The sequence below is a fragment of the Sus scrofa genome, chromosome 10, assembly GCF_054392235.1.
Source record: "Sus scrofa isolate SSC_HxYL_T2T_F1_AM1 chromosome 10, Sscrofa_HxYL_maternal_Yorkshire_Landrace_v2.0, whole genome shotgun sequence".
NCBI classification, from domain to species: Eukaryota; Metazoa; Chordata; class Mammalia; order Artiodactyla; family Suidae; genus Sus; species Sus scrofa.
The window spans coordinates 91,939,685-91,957,917 of NC_139392.1; the positions used below are offsets into that span (position 1 = coordinate 91,939,685).

The 18,233-nt window shown below is 41.9% G+C and overlaps 1 protein-coding gene and 1 long non-coding RNA gene across 8 annotated transcripts in view; one reads left to right on the forward strand and one right to left on the reverse strand.

Annotated features, from left to right (window-relative positions):
• The window catches only part of TASOR2 (transcription activation suppressor family member 2), a 69,891-nt gene that overhangs the window by 38,759 nt on the left and 12,899 nt on the right, over positions 1 to 18,233 (reverse strand). For 2 of the 7 annotated variants that reach the window (XM_084980566.1, XM_021065045.2), the window contains 8 exons: positions 10,603 to 10,748; positions 10,225 to 10,320; positions 8,391 to 8,463; positions 4,227 to 4,318; positions 2,076 to 2,213; positions 1,830 to 1,960; positions 1,731 to 1,750; positions 1,540 to 1,639 (listed from right to left, as the gene is read on the reverse strand). In XM_084980566.1, the coding sequence (XP_084836692.1) occupies positions 1,540 to 1,639; positions 1,731 to 1,750; positions 1,830 to 1,861 (152 nt within the window). In that variant the 5' untranslated portion in view covers positions 1,862 to 1,960; positions 2,076 to 2,213; positions 4,227 to 4,318; ... (1 more) ...; positions 10,225 to 10,320; positions 10,603 to 10,748. Of the gene's footprint in view, positions 1 to 1,539; positions 1,640 to 1,730; positions 1,751 to 1,829; positions 1,961 to 2,075; positions 2,214 to 4,226; positions 4,319 to 8,390; positions 8,464 to 10,224; positions 10,321 to 10,602; positions 10,749 to 15,794; positions 15,950 to 18,233 lie in introns of all 7 variants that reach the window. The other 5 variants (XM_021065041.2, XM_084980563.1, XM_084980565.1 and 2 more) reach the window with 5 other exon arrangements.
• LOC146399604 (uncharacterized) lies at positions 7,809 to 11,283 on the forward strand. The gene is made up of 2 exons (XR_014818150.1): positions 7,809 to 7,931; positions 9,817 to 11,283. It is a non-coding gene; the product is annotated as an uncharacterized LOC146399604 (long non-coding RNA).

The following is an 18,233-nucleotide window of genomic DNA, read 5'->3' on the forward strand; positions in this document are numbered from 1 at the left end:
CTTCTCAAAACTCTGCCTCCTCTCCACCTCGATACTTCTGTGTATCCTTAAGAAAAACACTTCTTTACATAACCACCATTAGCAACATCAAGAACTTAACAATGATACGTACCATTCTTTAACCTACGGGCCTTGTTCAAGTGCTGCCAACTGCCTCGCTAAGGTCCTGGTAACAAAAGGCCCTCCCTCCTCTGGTCCAGGATCCAAACCAGATGAAGCACCACTTCTACCGCCGTCTCTCTAGTCTCCCTTTAGCGTGAAGGACCCTGACAGTTTGAATTCTACAGACCACTCACTTTGCAGAACGCCCCTGAATCTGGACGTGTTCCAGCCGCCTTTGGATGAGACTGGCCAGACACCAGAGGCGACAGCTGTGTCCCTCTCTGTGCGTCGTGTCAGGAAGCACATGATATTTACTCCTCCCCTGGTGATGCTGACGCAACCACTGCGTTAACACGCCATCTGCAGGGAGGTCCTGCTACGACTCCGTGGTTATGAACCTGATGAGGATCCCGATCCCTGGCCTCGCTCAATGGGTTAAGGATCCTGCAGCAAACTGTGGTGTAGGTGGCAAATGCGGCTTGGATCTGGTGTGGCTGTGACTGTGGTGTAGGCCAGCAGCCGCAGCTGCGATTCAACCCCTCGCCTGGGAACTTCGACATGCTGCAGGTGCAGCCCTAAAAAGCAAAAAAAAAAAGACAGTATCTGCAACTTCTTCCTTGTAAAGTCTATTTTTCCTTTGTGAGATACATAAGCAGCATCAAGCTTTCACGGATCATCACGGTGTTGCCAAAATGTGACCTGACTCCATCACTGCCTCCGTACTTACTAGCTGTTCTCCACAGTGAGGAGCTCTGCCTTCTCTGTCATTTATTTATTCGCAGAATTCTTATTTATTCCATTGCCTATAAATTCCCTCTCTTAAAAAAGGCCCATAGAAGAAAATGAATTTTGATGGCACACCAATTTTGACAGTGTTTTTCAATTAAAGCATATCTCACTTTTAATGGTTTTGGGTGCCAACTAAGAATAAACAAGAAGGTATCACAGGAACCTTATAGATCTCCAGAAGCAAATATTACAGTTCGTCTTAATGCAACTACATGACACAATTTCCACTTTAATACTAGCCTAGGAAAATCATGTGAAAATTAGAAAATTAAATACTGCACATCTTAATAAAGACTAACAGAATTAAATGGCTATAATCTGCTGCATCTCTTATTTAGACAAATTCAATTTCTTTCTCAGGGAAAGTCAAACTTCCAGCATCAAAAAAATTAACTTAGCCAGAGAGGTTGTTTTCCCATGAATGGATTAAGATACTAAAATTTAAAAAGTAATTTATCGAAGATTATAAAACTAACTTATTTCAAAGCAAAGGTCAGAATTTCGAGATGGACTTAGGTCTCCTCCCCAAGAGAAATCTAAAACCAAGTACAGTTGCTATATTTTATACTAGTGCCAACAAGCAAGACCTTAAAATGAGAGTTTAAAAATTATACAAGCATTAATAAAGGACACTAATTCAATACTTACATTTGTGTTGGAACCCCTGTACCGTAAGAGGACCATAGAGTTATATCACACAGCAGATAGCCTTGAATAATTAATTTCCCTTTCCATGGAGAGATGAAAACTGTAGAAAGCGAGGGCAAGAAACTGTTTATTTGTGAACAAAATATTTACTATGAAAAAACCCGAAAAGAACCAATTAGATAATTTCTTACCATTTTCTTTGAGTTCAAGTCTGGGGGGGAAAAAAAAACAATTTTATGAGAGCAAAGAAAACAAATCCAGTAAAACAAAGTATGCACATAATTACTTACAAGCTTTTAGGAATATGGGGTGGTGCTGCCATGGTTTTAGGGTCCCTGTACTGAAAAGCTACAATCACATAAGGACAGATCTGTCTGGGTCGCTCAGCAACGGTGCTGCCTGAGAGTTCATAGAGGTAATACTGCAACGAGAAACATCAACATTATCAGGCTAGCACTGCAGAATTCCACACACACCAAGTTACTTCAACCCTGCACGGGCTGAGATTCAGAAATGTATCTTGGAGATGATTATACCTGGCTCAGTTCAAAGGTGCGAAAATGACTCGTCCTGTGAGAAACCTTGTGAGTATTCACAGCCACGTGGCAGTCGTAGCCAGAAGACGGGCTAGTGTAGTTACTTGTATAGTTCTCAGACACAAACCTGACTCTGCCCTAGAATGAAGACATTAAGACTAATCAGATGTCTTCAAACAGCAACAATCTTACTCTAGGATTTATTTAAAAGTAGCCTAATGAAGGATGTGTTTCAACAGTTATGTGTTAATAAGAACTACGGTTCTTAGAAAATCATCTTCGGGCCACCAATAATGTTAACATCCATGAACCCCATTAAATTTGTATTTAACCCTTAAAATTAAAAAAAAAAAAGAATCTGAGGAGTTCCGGCTGTAGCACAGTGGATTAAGGATCCAGCCTTGTCTCTAAAGCGGCTTGGGTCGATACTGAGGCGCAGGTCTGATCTCCAGCCCGGCACAGTGGGTTAAGGATTTGGTGTTGCCACAGCTATGACTCAGGTTCAATTCCTGGCCCAGAAACTTCCATACGCTGCAGGTATGGCTAAAAAAAAATCTGATATGTTTGGACATCTTTCTCAGGCAAATGTCCACAACTTTACCACAGTATCAAAAGAATACATGAATTACTCCCCCAAATTTAGGAGACTCATTTCTTTAAAAGAGAAATTACATGGCTATCAGATTAGCCAGCTATTCAGTGACTATATCATAAAAAAATGACAAGTGAAACCTGAAATTTCAAAAAGATGAGTTTCCAAAGTGAAGTATTAAGTTATCAAATGTAAATCACAGGCCAAGATAAATTCTATTAGGCCAGGACGAAGCAAATCACCGAGGAACAAAAACACAGTGAAACGTTTAACAGGCCAGTGGTTCTGATTACTGAAGAGTTGATAAGAGTTGCCCATTGGATTTCTCTTCGTCAAGGGTTACATAAGTCCCAGAAAAAGGAAAAAGAGAACTGTTGAGTTTACCATGCAAGGAACTATCACACAATGATTTTAAAAGCTGTTGAATAATATAGACATACATGACAAAAATTACACAAAGTATATACCAAAAAGAGGTGTAAAATGATAGGCAACTTTTATTTTGATTTCTACAGGATGCATTACTTAAAAATATATGTGTGTGTGTGTATATATATGTCTGCATATTTGCTATTAGAGTCCTGGTTCTTCATTGATAGGCCTGCCAAAGGCAATACTAAGACAAATAATATAATGGTACTTCTCAGAGAGTAGTCACAACCTGTATCCTCTCGCCATCAAACACCTTTTGATGCTGGGCAGGGCTGGCTTCTGAGCAGCGATGTAAGGAGAGAATACAGGCAAAACTAAACAGCAGTCTCCATCAGACAGGTGGGACACAGAGGCATGGAACCAACAGTGAGGCACAAGCAAACATAAATACCAACTCCCCACCCCACAAAAAAAAAACTCCAAAGGTTTGTTATCTGAGTGGACAGGCATGTTGCCTGCAGCAAAACTAAAGCAGTGACTGTGTGTCAATGCAATGCTACTTTCCCTCCAGTTCTTGAGGACAAATTTGGAATTCTGGAATACGAAGAGTTCACATTCATTTATAGCCGAAGAACTTAAGACAGCAGGAAAACTAAAACAAAAGCAAAACAAAAAGAGAGTATGTCCTCAAAAAGGTCCCCAACTTCTAAAATCAGAGCTTCCCTGCTATCAAGAGTGAAAATTCTATTCATGATTCACTTGTGCTGGACGCTCTCAGGGCACTTAAAACCTTCTGAGACAATCAGTTTCAGGTGCCACAGACAGCTCTGAACAAGGTCCAGATGTTTAAGGGTTAAAAAAGTATGTTGCCTTCTAAATTCACCTCTTCTAACTGAAATCACATTTGTTGATAAGCAGCTCCTTGTTTTCTGTTATTTAATGTTTAAAAAGTGGTATTGTGGGACAAGGTAAGAGGAAAGCTTTTCACTGAATACCTGTTGTATTATTTTGAATTTTTTTCTTAAAACATATTCATAGATCATCTATTAAACGAACAACAACAACAAAAGCTTTGTCTTTCAAGGAAAGGACTATGTTTAGCAAATGATCTACAAAGAACAGTATCACAGACTGATAATCTTTTGCTTTTAAAAGAAAAATTACATAGAAGCACGTTTAGGCTTTACCTTAATTAGATTAAAAATTACAACATAACCAGACTTCCCATGATACCAAGGTCTTGCCTGAAGATAGTCTGAGTATTTGGAAATGTATACACCTATAAAAGTATAAAATGTAGATTAACTTACACTGTAAAAGATTGTTTCACATACACAATTCACCTGTACAGCTACCTTTAAATAAGATAACACAAAAGAAAATAAAAGCTAATATTAAAAAACTACTCTGAAACTGCTTACCTTTTAGAAAGTATTTGAGATATTCTAAAGGTATGGAAACATTAGAGCTAAGATAAGGTAGGATATATCAGTTTGACAACCAATTTTCTAGTTGGGCACAATAACTAAAAAGGGATAAAAGCATCACACTTTTGGAAAATTTTCATTTATTTTTTCTCCACGCAATCACTCAAAGGCCTACTGGTAATTAATCTGATTCTCAAGTTACTGTTTGCAAAAAGTCTCCCTAAGCACTCAGACTGGATGCGTGCTAAGCTTTACTACACGGCAGCTCTGTGCAGTGACACAAAGGGACACAAACAAGGTCCCTGCGTTTGAGCAGCTTATTCTGACAGACTAAGCTGCATGGAGGGGGTTTTACTCATTTCGTTCACCGCCGCAGCCACATGACACGCCACTGCTGCTGAAGAGAGAAAGAAGCGAGTCTCCGGGAGGGGAGAGGGGATCCCCAAAGGCGGCAGCGGGCAGGAAGAGGCAAGGACAGACTTCAGAGGTCCTCCTCAACTGAGGCCTCTCTTTTGAAAACACAAAGACAGCGGTGAGAACACTGACACAGTGGATGGAGCAATAAATTCGTGGCCACAAGACTGGGTTCCAGTTCCAACTTTTTCTCTTACTACCAGTGACAACCACGTGCCTGAGGGGCATGTCACTTAAGGGAGAGGGTGGGCATGGGTCATAAACACATAAACTACAGGGTTCTCAGGAAGAGTTCAAAGGATTGATAAGCTTTTAAAACCGTGATACACTAGATTAATATAAAGGACTCCTATTAGACACAGAACTGTCCATTTCTATTTGAGCCAAAAACTATACAACAGGCCGTGGTGCGCCTTTATTATCAGCCCCACTACATGGGATTACGAAGAATGTGTATTTGTCACGAACAATCCAACCTCTGCTCCACCTTTCAAACATCAACTGTACCCCGAAGCCAGCCTCTCAAACATCAATAATAAACTCGTGAGCCTGCAGCAGGAAAATGGCCTTAAGTTTTGGAGATGGAAGCTGAGGCATTTGCTTGTAGTTCACATTCATATTTAAAAAAAAAAAAAAAGTTTTTTTAAACAAATGAAGATTAGGAGTTCCCGTCGTGGCGCAGCGGTTAATGAATCCGACTAGGAACCATGAGGTCGCGGGTTCCGTCCCTGCCCTTGCTCAGTGGGTTAACGATCCGGCGTTGCCGTGAGCTGTGGTGTAGGTTGCAGACGCGGCTCGGATCCCGCGTTGCTGTGGCTCTGGTGTAGGCTAGTGGCTACAGCTCCGATTCGACCCCTAGCCTGGGAACCTCCATATGCCACGGGAGCGGCCCAAAGAAATAGCAAAAAGACAAAAAAAAACAAAAACAAAAACAAAAACAAATGAAGATTAATGCAAAACATCACCTGTTAAATGTAGGTGATAGGTCTATTATGCCATGCTCTCTACTTTTTCTATGAACTTTTCATAATGAAAAGAGGGGGATTAAAAAGAATCAGGGAGAAGGAAAAAAGGGTTTTATGTAAACAGTCATCAGGGTTATGAATTTATCCCCTTTCATGTCCTCTGAAGTGGTGAATATAAGTTTAAAAAATGTTTCTTTTACACAGAGTTAGCACCTGAGCCAGCAATTCCACTCCTAGAGAAATGAAAACACATGTCCACAAAAAGACTTGTACAGGAGGAGTTCCCGTCGTGGCGCAGTGGTTAACGAATCCGACTAGGAACCGTGAGGTTGCGGGTTTGGTCCCTGCCCTTGCTCAGTGGGTTAACGATCCGGCGTTGCCGTGAGCTGTGGTGTAGGTTGCAGACGCGGCTCGGATCCTGCGTTGCTGTGGCTCTGGCGTAGGCTGGCAGCTACAGCTCCGATTAGACCCCTAGCCTGGGAACCTCCATATGCTGCGGGAGCGGCCCAAGAAATGGCAAAAAGACAAAAAAAAAAAAAAAAAAAAAAAAAAAAAAAGACTTGTACAGGAGTGTACAGAGTAGCAATTTCACTATAGCCAAAAAGCAGAAACAATCAAATATCCATCAACTGCTGAATGGATAAAGAAAATGTGGTACAACAGAATACGATTCAGCCAGAGAAGCACATGCTGACAACATGGATGAACCTCAAAAGCACGAAGCTACGTAAAAGGCGTCACAAAAGATGACACGTGATTCCATTCATGTGGAAGATCAGGAACAGGCCACTCCACAGGGGCAAAAACACAGTGGCTGCCTAGGCTGGGGGGAGAGCAAGTGACAGATGAAAATGGTCTGAGATTGACTGTGCTGACAGCTGCACAACTCTGTGAATACACTGCAAACACAGAATTCTATGCTTTAAATGGGTGAACGGAATGGTGTGTGCATTTTATCTCACTAAAGCCGTTATTTGAAAAAATAGTCAGCAGGAATCTAGCCATGAAGCCTGATAATCTTTCTCAGTCCTGAGCTCCAACTTCTTTAGCCTCGGACACTGCCACACCTCCTTGCATCCTTCTGCTTTCCGTGAAACTCCACTTCCTTGGGAGTTCCCGTCGTGGCGCAGTGGTTAACGAATCCGACTAGGAACCATGAGGTTGCAGGTTCAGTCTCTGCCCTTGCTCAGTGGGTTAACGATCCGGCGTTGCCGTGAGCTGTGGTGTAGGTCACAGACGCGGCTCGGATCCCGCGTTGCTGTGGCTCTGGCGTAGGCCAGCAGCTACAGCTCCGATTGGACCCCTAGCCTGGGAACCTCCATATGCCGCGGAAGTGGTCAAAAGAAATAGCAAAAAGACAAAAAAAAAAAAAAAAGAAAAGAAACTCCACTTCCTGCTTCTTCATCCACGGGGCGCCCTCTTCCTGTCCCCTCCCCAGGGCCCTATCCCTCGGTCCCATAACAACCTAAAAGTTCTGTTCTTTGCTGCCCCACGTAACGATACCTTTGGCTTCAACTAATACCCACCCGCTGCCCCCTTGAGCCCCCAAATCCTGTCCTAATCCCTTTTCCAACTACTTTCACCACCAGCAGGAGAGCTCCCAGAAACACTCGGGACAATCTCAGTACTTCTACAACTTAGCTCACTAAAGCGTCGTGTTCATCTACTGAGCGCTTACTAGGTGTAGGCGCCAAGCCGAGCACATTACATAGCCTCACGTAATCCTCACAACAAGTCTAGAAGATAATTTCATCTATTTTACACATGAGAAAAGTGAAGCTTAAAGAAATTATTCGTGCTTATCCACACTCTCCGTAAGATTACCTCTTCTCTCCTAACTCATCAGCTTCCTACTCCTTCTCCTTCGCTAACATCCTTGTGGTCTAAGGGGAAAGCCTTACGGCGGCTGTGTCCTTTCTCTTACTCCTCGCATTCCACAGTTGCCACGTGGAACCCACTCCCCATTCCCACGGCCATTGTGAGAGTTCAGAAGACAGGCTCCCTAGCCCTGGAGGACCCCGCCCATCTCCCGGCACTGAAAGACACCTTCAGTCTCTTTTCTAGTCCAACCTTCCTTTTAAAAAAGGTAACTCCTATTAGAAAACCTTAAGCCTTAGACTCGAAGCTCATTTACAGGATTAAAGCTCTGATTCCAAAGGTTATTATCATTATTATTATTTTTGTCTTTTTGCCATTTCTTGGGCCGCTCCCTCGGCATATGGAGGTTCCCAGGCTAGGGGTTGAATCGGAGCTGTAGCCACCGGCCTACGCCAGAGCCACAGCAACTAGGGATCCGAGCCTCGTCTGGGACCTACACCACAGCTCACGGCAACGCCGGATCGTTAACCCACTGAGCAAGGGCAGGGATCGAACCCGCAACCTCAAGGTTCCTAGTCGGATTCGTTAACTAACCACTGTGCCACGACGGGAACTCCACCAAAGGTTATTATTTATCATTAATGAAACTAGCTCTTAATACAGGTGTCTTTTGTAACTAAATCCCACTTCTCCTTGTAAAAGAGGTTCTTTTTTCTTACAGACCTACCTTTCCCTGGGTCACCCAGAGTGGTGAGAGCACTGCTGCCAACACAGAGTCCACGCTGACATACCAACTTTGCCTTGAAACAAAAGATCGTACTTTGCTTATCATATCGTCCTTGGGAGAGTCAATGAAATAATGCTATAGTCTATAGGCTTTCTAAGACAGAGTCTGTACACTGCATGTATTCAGAGCAAGTTTAGGCAAGGCAACTGTGTCTTAGTTACTATTAACAGTTCAGACTTCTTCATGAAATTTTACCATTTCTGTTAACAAAAGTGTCACCACCAAACCAAATTCAACAAGCTCACAGACAAATCCTCTCCTGACAATTTCAATTACAGCTAGGGACTCAGTCACTAAATCTGAAGATGTGTTGCCCCCAAATGCCTTTTTTACTATGAATCCACATCATACTTTATTTGGAAGTAAATGATTGATAAATAAACTCTCTGATATTACTATATAATCTTAATTTTATATGCTAATGTTAATTATTCTTTAGCAAATCTACTCTCGTTCAACTTTAAAAATCATGAACCCAACCAAAATATTATCACTGAATTACTTTAAGTTGGATTATAGATCTCTAGCACTGTTAAAACTGTATCTAGGAGTTCCTGTCGTGACTCAGCAGCAACAAACCAGCTAGGATCCATGAGGATGTGGGTTTGATCCCTGGCCTTGCTCAGTGGGTTGAGAATCCAGTGTTGCCGTGAGCTGTGGTGTAGGTTGCAGATGCGGCTCTGGTTCCCCGTGGCTGTGGCTGTGGTGTAGGCCGGCAGCTACAGCTCAGATTGGACCCTAGCCTGGGACCCTCCATATGCTGCAGGTGCAGCCCTAAAAAGCAAACGTTAAAAAAATAAAATAAAATAAAAACTGTTTCCAGAAGACACACACGTCTTCGGAGACACGTCTGCAGTCGTTTCCTTCTTCCACAATTTAGGTACAAGCAACGATGTGTAAGTTCAGCTTTCAAAGACAGGCAGAAGTAATTCCAAGGAACTCGAATGCTGAAGGTGTTCATCTACCCTCCAGACCATGTAACTGAAACTTGAAAACCCACAAGAAGTAGAAAATATGTATGTAGGAGTTCCCGTGGTGGCGCAGTGGTTAACGAATCCGACTAGGAACCATGAGGTTGCGGGTTCGGTCCCTGCCCTTGCTCAGTGGGTTAACGATCTGGCGTTGCCGTGAGCTGTGGTGTAGGTGGCAGACGCGGCTCGGATCCCGTGTTGCTGTGGCTCTGGCGTAGGCCACAGATTGGACCCCTAGCCTGGGAACCTCCATATGCCGTGGGAGCGGCCCAAGAAATAGCAAAAAAAGACAAAAAAAAAAAAAAAAAAAAAAGAAAATATGTATGTAAACAATGAACCAGAATGGAAAAATATCCATTCCCTCGATTAAAAGGCTTTTTTCTTTTTTCCCCAAGATCCATCCATTCCTTCCTTCTCCTCTGCGACCACCAACTGGCATGTCTGTTGACTTTCTCTTAGCCAACATGACACTCATCTACGTGGACTTTCTTGCTTCAAAGAACCAGATTATATTCATCTACAAGGCATTATTGATACTTAAGAAACCTGTACTAATCCCAATCTCACAAGATTATAAATGAATTTAAGATAAGAGAAAATCTGTAAAAAGTTGTAGACATCAACCTCTTTCACTGTGAGCTTTCACTGTCATTTACATTGCCACCGAACTAAGTAACAAAAGACTGATCAGCTACTCATCTGACGAACTTTACAGAATTAAAATACCAATATTTAAGTTTAATGAAATAATTATTTTGGTACATTAATATCCCCAGATTAACTTTCTACAGCTGAACCCCTACCTGATTTTCGGTCTCAAACAGCAGAAACCCGCAAGTTTCTTCAAGTTCTTCCTGAGTATAGTCACTTGCTTTTTTTTCTTGGTAAAAAGTTTTGTACTGTATAAAGAGAAAATAATCAAATGCCATAAACATGTCATTCTGCCTTTTAAATTAAATTTTAAAAATGCATCGTATGAATTCCCCAAGCTAAAAGACTAATGAAATTTATTATTTTTCAATTCCCTAGAATATATAATTATCTTTCCAGTGACTATTTCTAAGGATCTTTTATCTCAGCTAAAATGAGGTAACTAAAAAGAACCAGGCTTATATATAAAAAAATGATGGGTCTACTTCTTTAAAACATGAAACACACACAGTGTGTACCAAGCACCTCACCTCATTTAAGAAAATGTCATTTTTCACCAAAGTCACTTGACTGTACTGAAAACCATGCTCAGATGCAGAATCCAAGTAAGAAGTACGGAGAATTGAAACTGCCCTCTGGAAGAGAGAGTCTGAACACAAGGACACTGTCTCAAAAACTGTAAAACACAAACAAAAACAATGCAACAGTTTAAGATGAGCAAAGGACGGGAAAGCGGCGCCCTAGTATCAGGGAACACTTCCTCTACCGCCTTCCGACACAGATGAGACATTCGCCATGTGCTGGGGCTACCACAGCGACACTAGCTCAAAGGACCTCGCAGGGGAAGAAAACCACCTACATGGACAAGACCTGAGCCTTCTGGTTCAAAGCTGGGAGCTGCAACCACAGCGGGTAAAAGCGGACGCGACGGTGGTGTCCAGCCGGTGGTCAGCAGCCGCCCAGACCACCGTCTCTCGTCCGGGTTTTCTCAGAACCTCTCTGCCCTGTGAGGCACCTCCCCTTCCCTCTGCTCGCCCAGCCCCCGCCAGCCTGCCTGCTTCCCCGGGGGGGCTACTGCTGCACACTCGGCCGACACACCAGGAGCCGTGTCGCCGTGGGGTTTCCTCTCCAGCCTGGACTTGTCTACGGAACTTCGCTTCTTATGGGTTGTATTATAAAACCACCGTTTTATTAAAAATACAACTTGGTTACTTCTTTGGAAAGTACTTGTTTCACACCATACTCCATACTCTCTAGCTATCCCAGAAATTCTGACATGTGCCTCCTCCCAGGAGAGGCATGCTTCCTAGGTGAGAATTACTAACTCAACCCGCTAATTCTCGTTGTTGAGTCTTTGGGCCTTTTGAGTTTTTGAGTCCTCACTTTAGCAGGAACTGAGCCTAATGAATTCTCATAACATTTAAGGGGTTTTTTTTGTCTTTTTGCCTTTTCTAGGGCCGCTCCCACAGCACATGGAGGTTCCCAGGCTCGGGAGTCGAACTGGAGCTGTAGCCGCCTGCCTACACCACAGCCACAGCAAAGCAGGATCTGAGCCGTGTCTGCAACCTACACCACAGCTCACGGCAATAGCAGATCCTTAACCCGCTGAGCAAGGCCAGGGACTGAACCCGCAACCTCATGGTTCCTAGCGCCACCACGGGAACTCCCATTTAAGCATTTGATTGTTTATTGCCTTCTATTTGCATTCCTTCCATTCTCTTTAACAAGGTTGGGGGAGGGGACAAACCCATTATTTATAAACAGTAGAGTAAGTTACTCAGCACTGGAGGTTTGGGCCTTACTGTGTAAGTAAGTACATCGAAATGGCCTCCAACTTTTACCAGAGCACTGCCAATTACATTAAAGTTCAAAAGCTAAAGAAAATAAAAGCTTATTAAAATTAATTTATGAACAACAGAATAAAAAACCCTAGACTGCTACAGAAATGAAAGCAAACATTTCGGTAAAATTATTTTGGACTAAAGTGCCTTAACACTTCAATTAGCAAGATAATTTTAAAATGCTTTTAATAAACAAAACTTTCCAGTATCAAAAATAAAAGTTTATAAATAGCGAGGAATGAAAGAAAAGAGGATGGCACATTTAAGAATATTCTGAGGTTCATACATCTGATCTACATTGAGTCTATTTTACTTTTCCTTAGTTTTACCTTCTTTCTTTCAATATCAGTACATCGGGGCTGTAAAAAATATATTCTAAAGAGACTCAAATAACAAAACACTGATTTAGCTAATTACTCAAAACAAACTGGGGAGCCTATGCATTTGCGAATTTATTTTACAAATAAACCTGTACTGCTAGCTCAAATGCATACCAAAATTCATTTAAAAACTACAATTTTGGAAACACAATTTTTAATATTTAAAAAGGCAGTATAGTATTAAAAGATCTAGGAGTTCCCATTATGGCTCAATGGTAACGAACCCACCTAGTATCCATGAGGACTTGGGCTCAATCCCTGGCCTCGAGCAGTGGCTTAAGGATCTTGTGTTGCCTGGAGCTGTGATGCAAGCCACAGATTCGGCTCAGATCCGGCATTGGGATGGCTGTGACCTAGGCTGGTAGCTGCAGCTCGGACTCGACTCCTAGCCTGGAACTTGCATATGCTGCAGGTGCAGCCCTAAAAAGCAAAAACAAAAACAAAAAAACCTGAAATGTACTGTGAGGCTCAATATTGGAGAAAGATGTTGCTTACAAGTGAAAGAAATAAAAGTTGTCATAAACACTGGAAATGAACAATCTATGATTATCAACCTCCCTAAATGCTGCAAGATGTTGATAGGCAGGCACAGATTCTAAGTATATATATTAAGTATATAGATCAGAAGTACTGAATACTATAAATATATCTATCCCCATTTTGGGTGTCAGTGCTCAATAATAAACTGAAAACTGTGAGAAATAATGCAGTTTTTAAAAGCCCAAAACCTAACAACAGGTTTCCCAAATACATGTAGTCAGAGGACACTTTATACCAGGGCGGGGAACACTGTTCCCAATAAAGCTACAAGGAAAGGTAACGACTTAAACAAGGAGGAACAAGTAAGAGATGATTTACTTTGTCCTTAAATATATTTTTATTTCTAAAACTATTTATGGTTAAAAATGATTCCTCATTAAGTCAGCACTCTCTAAACAGCCATATATTATGAAAGTAATAATACAATTAGCAGAAAGAAAAGCATGTCCAAAGTGAAGCTGCTGGAAACCACAGTAAATTCTGAATCTTTCATGACTTCATAATAAACGACCCCAACTATACTCTCAAGAAAGCACAGGTTTCCTGCTCTATAATGAGGGAGACAGATGAGAATTTCATTGAGAAATCATTTGACACTGTCTCTTCCTACACAACGCACTTTCATAAGCTAACAAGTTTGCAAAACAATATGAGCACTAAATGGATAGTTTCATTTCTTGCTAAGCAATACGCATGCTTTATTTAAGCATTCAAGATGATCAGAATGTTAAGAAAATGAAGAGGGGACTATGTCACCAAGAAATCTAAAGCATTTAAGAAGGTAACTTGAAAATTAAGTCTGTAAAGAGTGTCCCTTAAGCTTTTAAGTGACCAATAGAGAGAGAGCACAGGAGAAAATTTAAATTTAGTTGAAAGGGCTCTGGAAACTGAGTCAGTACTCTTTCAAGAAGCACCTGGCTTTGGCACAGTTCTCTGCTATTTATGGACTCGGTCTTAAAAGTTAGGTCAAGGTGACACAACAACTGGATTCTGCTCAAATGCCCCATGTACCAACCTCCCCATCTCAAAATCCATTACAGGAATACTGACTGTCTGGTTTTAAACACTTCTTTCTCTTTTGAGCTTTTTTAAAAAAATTATTTGCTTTTTAGGGCCACACCTGCAGCATATGGAAGTTCCTAGGCTAGGGATCAAATCAGAGCCACGGCCATAGCAACATGAGATCCCAGCTGCGTCTGTGACCTACACCACAGCTCACGGCAACGCCGGATCCTTATTCCACGGAGCGAGGTCAGGGATCGAACCCGCATCCTCATGGATAATAGTCAGATTCGCTACCACTACACCACAACGGGAACTCCCCCTCTTTAACTTTTAATAAGAGAAATTAGAAAATTGCACACCAATTTTCTATTCTATAAGCATCTGGTCTGAAAACAAATGAGATAAACAAATGCCAACAACTCAGGTGTCACAGTAAACCTATCAGAAGCTAGCTGCTCCTGCACCCCCCCCGACCCCCGCCTTCCATGACTGCCTTTGCTGCTGAATTAGGCGATGGCATTCACCAAAGGCAGAAACACTCAGAAGCCAACAGTAGCTGTCTTTCAAGGCCCTTACTGGTAGAATGCAACCCATGTGTGTCAGCGCTCCCGATGCCCGTCTACTTTATCTGCTCTAAGCAGGCCATTTGACAGTTGTTGAAGGCGGAGCCCATTCCTTCATCCCTCAAGTCTAAAAGGCACTACCTTGGCTTTTCTCCCCTCCTTTTTGGCCATACCCAAGGCATATGGAAGCTCCCCCGGACAGGGACTGAATCCAAGCCACAGCTGCGGCAACGCCAGATCCTTAACCCTGCGCCAGGCAGGGATGGAACCTGTGCCTCAGTCTTTAAGTGTCTTCACCGCAGCAGGAACTCCTTATCTTTAAGTTATCAGAGGAGAGTCAGTTTAAGATAAAAACAACTTTTTGAGAGCACAATTTGGCAGGAAATAACAAAAACGTAAAGGGCATATACCAAATAAACACTCCATTTCTGGGGATCTGTTCCTCAGAAACACTGGCACAAGTACAGAAGCTGTCTGGACAGGAGTGTTCCACGCCCCAGCATGTCTGACCCCCAAAACTGGAGGTTATCTCACTGCCATCAACAGGGAAACACTTTGTGGCTACTAAATAAAAACAAAGTAAATTCATATACACTAAAATACAAAGGGATCTACTGTATACAACTGAGTACATAATATGCATTATGTAATATTATTTTGGTAAAAAAAAGTACATAAAAATTGTGTTTTTGGAGTTCTCGTCGTGGCTTATTGGTTAATGAGTCCGACTAGGAACCATGAGGTTGCGGGTTCGATCCCTGGCCTCGCTCAGTGAGTTGGGGATCTGGTGTTGCCCTGAGCTGTGGTATGGGTCGCAGACGCAGCGTGGATCTGGCATTGCTGTGGCTGTAGTGTAGGCCGGCAGCTACAGCTCCGACTGGACCCCTAGCCTGGGAACCTCCATATGCCGTGGGTGTGGCCTAAGAGACCAAAAAAAAAAAAAAATGTTGTTAAGTGTACAGAAAAAGACTCAGCAAGATGGGAAATCCAACTGCTAACAGTGTTATGGAAATGGTTATTGAAATTATGGAGTGGACAAAAAGGAAACTTACACTTTTATCTTTTCTATATTACAATTGAGATTTTTTTCTATGTAAGCATGTCTTACTTCCACCATTTAAAATATCTCCAAAAAAATCTCAACTCAAAATCAAGTAAAAGGAATCATAATTTCAAAGAAATACAAATAAAGGAATGTGATAATTTCCCCTGAACACATAACTTTTCTGATAATAATTTGAAAACGTAATCACCTATCACTGTTGGACTAATAATTATAACAAATTTGGAGCTACTAGAAATTATGTATTTTAAAAAAGTCCTTTCACTTTACATGATCTAAATTAAAATTTTAAAAGTTGTACTGCTCTCCTCTGGATGCGTAAGAACTTACAGCATTTAGTCTGATACCCACTCTTGGCTGGTATGAGCCCTGTCTCGGTCTTCTCTAAGAGAGAAGGCAGGTGGGAAGGCGGTCTTAGTTCACTGTCACCAAGTATACCCCCAGAATGCTTGCCATAGTCCTGTTCTCTGTTAATGTCATAAATGCTAAAACGAAAAAGAAAAAATTGAATCACACAGTGAATAGTTCTTTTTCTGGCATACCTACTATATAAATAAATGTTCACTAAGCATCTAGTTCGCATTATGCAGAGTTCTACAGTGTTTACCTTTGACAAGTCTCCAGAGCTAAGGGCTAAAATTGCTCTAACGCCCATAAACTTGAAATGCTTTTCCTTAATTCTTTCATTTCTAAAAAAAAATTTTCTTCATAGAAATGAATTATGCTTTAGAGGAATCATGTTTGCCTCGCGGAAAACAATCTTTCAAACTGAAGAGATTACAGAACCACACCCATATTCTACTGGTTGGAAATAACAAATCAAATAGAACACAATTAAGTAAAATAAAATCTCTCCCCACCCCTAAATAAGTAAGTGTGTGATTCACCCGTTCCTTAAACAGAACTATTAGTGGGGACTATTTCGTATCCTGCTCTATGCTCTGCCCGATTTTATCACGACGAGTAAGAAAAAGTCTCTACATCATGACAGCTCTTAAATGAGAAAAGGAAGAAAAACCTGCAAAGACATCTGCACTGTAAACGTGTGGGAGAATCTGAACATGACACAGTGGGTGCACAATGACACAATCAATCAATGTCACGGAGAAGGGGACATGGCAAGAAATGTTTCAGAGAGGCCCTGAAACATGTGAAATCTGAGTAGATATTCAAATGACAAGGAAGCCAAAGAAGAGCACTAGTGTATGTGTTTTCACAGCAATAGAAACAGGAGCAAATGCAGGAGAAACATGATACACATAAGGAAATGCATGCAGTTCATTCTTTGAGGAATTAAATATGCTTGACAAAAAATTAGCATGCATATAGTTTTATAACTTTTTTCAAAAAGGATTTGAGGCAGGGAGTTTCTATTGTGGCTCAGTGGGTTAAGAACCTGATTAGATCCAAGAGGAGTAGGTTTGATCCCGGGCCTTGCTCAGTGGGTTAAGGATTTAGCATTGCTTTGAGCTGTGGTGTAGGTTGCAGATACGGCTCAGATCTAGTGTTGCTGTGGCATAGACCAGCAGCTGCAGCTCTGATTTGACCCCTAGCCTGGGAACTTCCATATGCTGCGGCTGGGGCCCTAAAAAGAAAATAAAAAAGGGGGAAAAAAAAAAAAAAAAGGTCTTGAGGCAGAATTATGTAGCTATATTTAAGATTCTTCAGGAAAAAGCAGGACTAGTGAGGGTATTCATTATTTATGTCAGGAGGGGAGAATTAAATTGGGAGACCAGAATTCTAGTGCAGACCCCCCACTACCTTGCTCTAAGACCTTAGAGTGATGAGGTTGTTGACTGCCTTCCCAATAATCATGCCCCCTTTCCCCTCTTCCCAAACCATAACTCTGTTGAGGCGTTGGGCTGATCTCATGTTTTAGAAGTGGCTTGGGAAGGTGGGAGTGGGGGCTGAGTGAGTATTAGTTACTCTAAGCTCATTACAGTAATTCCACTCTCTTTAGTTAACGGCTGTTTAGGAATAAACATGTGACTCAGTTCTGCTCGGGGTGAGACGTGAGCGGATATCTACAGAGAGGACTCCGGGACAGCTTTCTTACAAAAGGACAAAAGATGCACTCTTTTGTCTTCACATCTTTTTTTTTTTTTTTTGGCAGCCCAGCGGCATATGGCTTTCCCAGGCTAGGGGTCAGATCTCAGTTGCAGTTTCGACCTATGCCACAGCTGTGGCAACGCTTGTGCCAGGCTAGGCATCGAACCTGTGCCCCAGCACCCTGAAACTGTTCCACCACTGATCTTGCCATGCCACACCAGAAGCTTACCTGCCTTCATCTTATTGAGCCTTAGGGGCTAAAGATGTGTTTAAGCCCAGTGTAGGGATACCACAGAGCAGTTTTCAGGCTTAAGGGTTCCCTTCTCTGCTCCTGCATCCAAGGATGGCTTTTAAAAATAAGATGGTCCCCCAAAAAACCAAATACCTGGGAATACACCTGACCAAGGAGGTGAAAGACTTCACATGCTGAGAACTATAAAACATTAATCAAGGAAATTAAAGAGGATGTAAAGAAATGGAAAGATATTCCATGCTCCTGGGTTGGAAAAATTAATATTGTAAAAATGACCATACTACCCAAAGCAATCTACAGATTCAATGCAATCTCTATCAAATGACCCATGACATTTTTCACAGAGCTAGAACAAACAATCCAAAAATGTATATGGAATCACAAAAGACCCAGAATTGCCAAAGCAATCCTGAGGAACAAAAACCAAGCAGGAGGCAACACTCTCCCAGACCTCAGACAATATTACA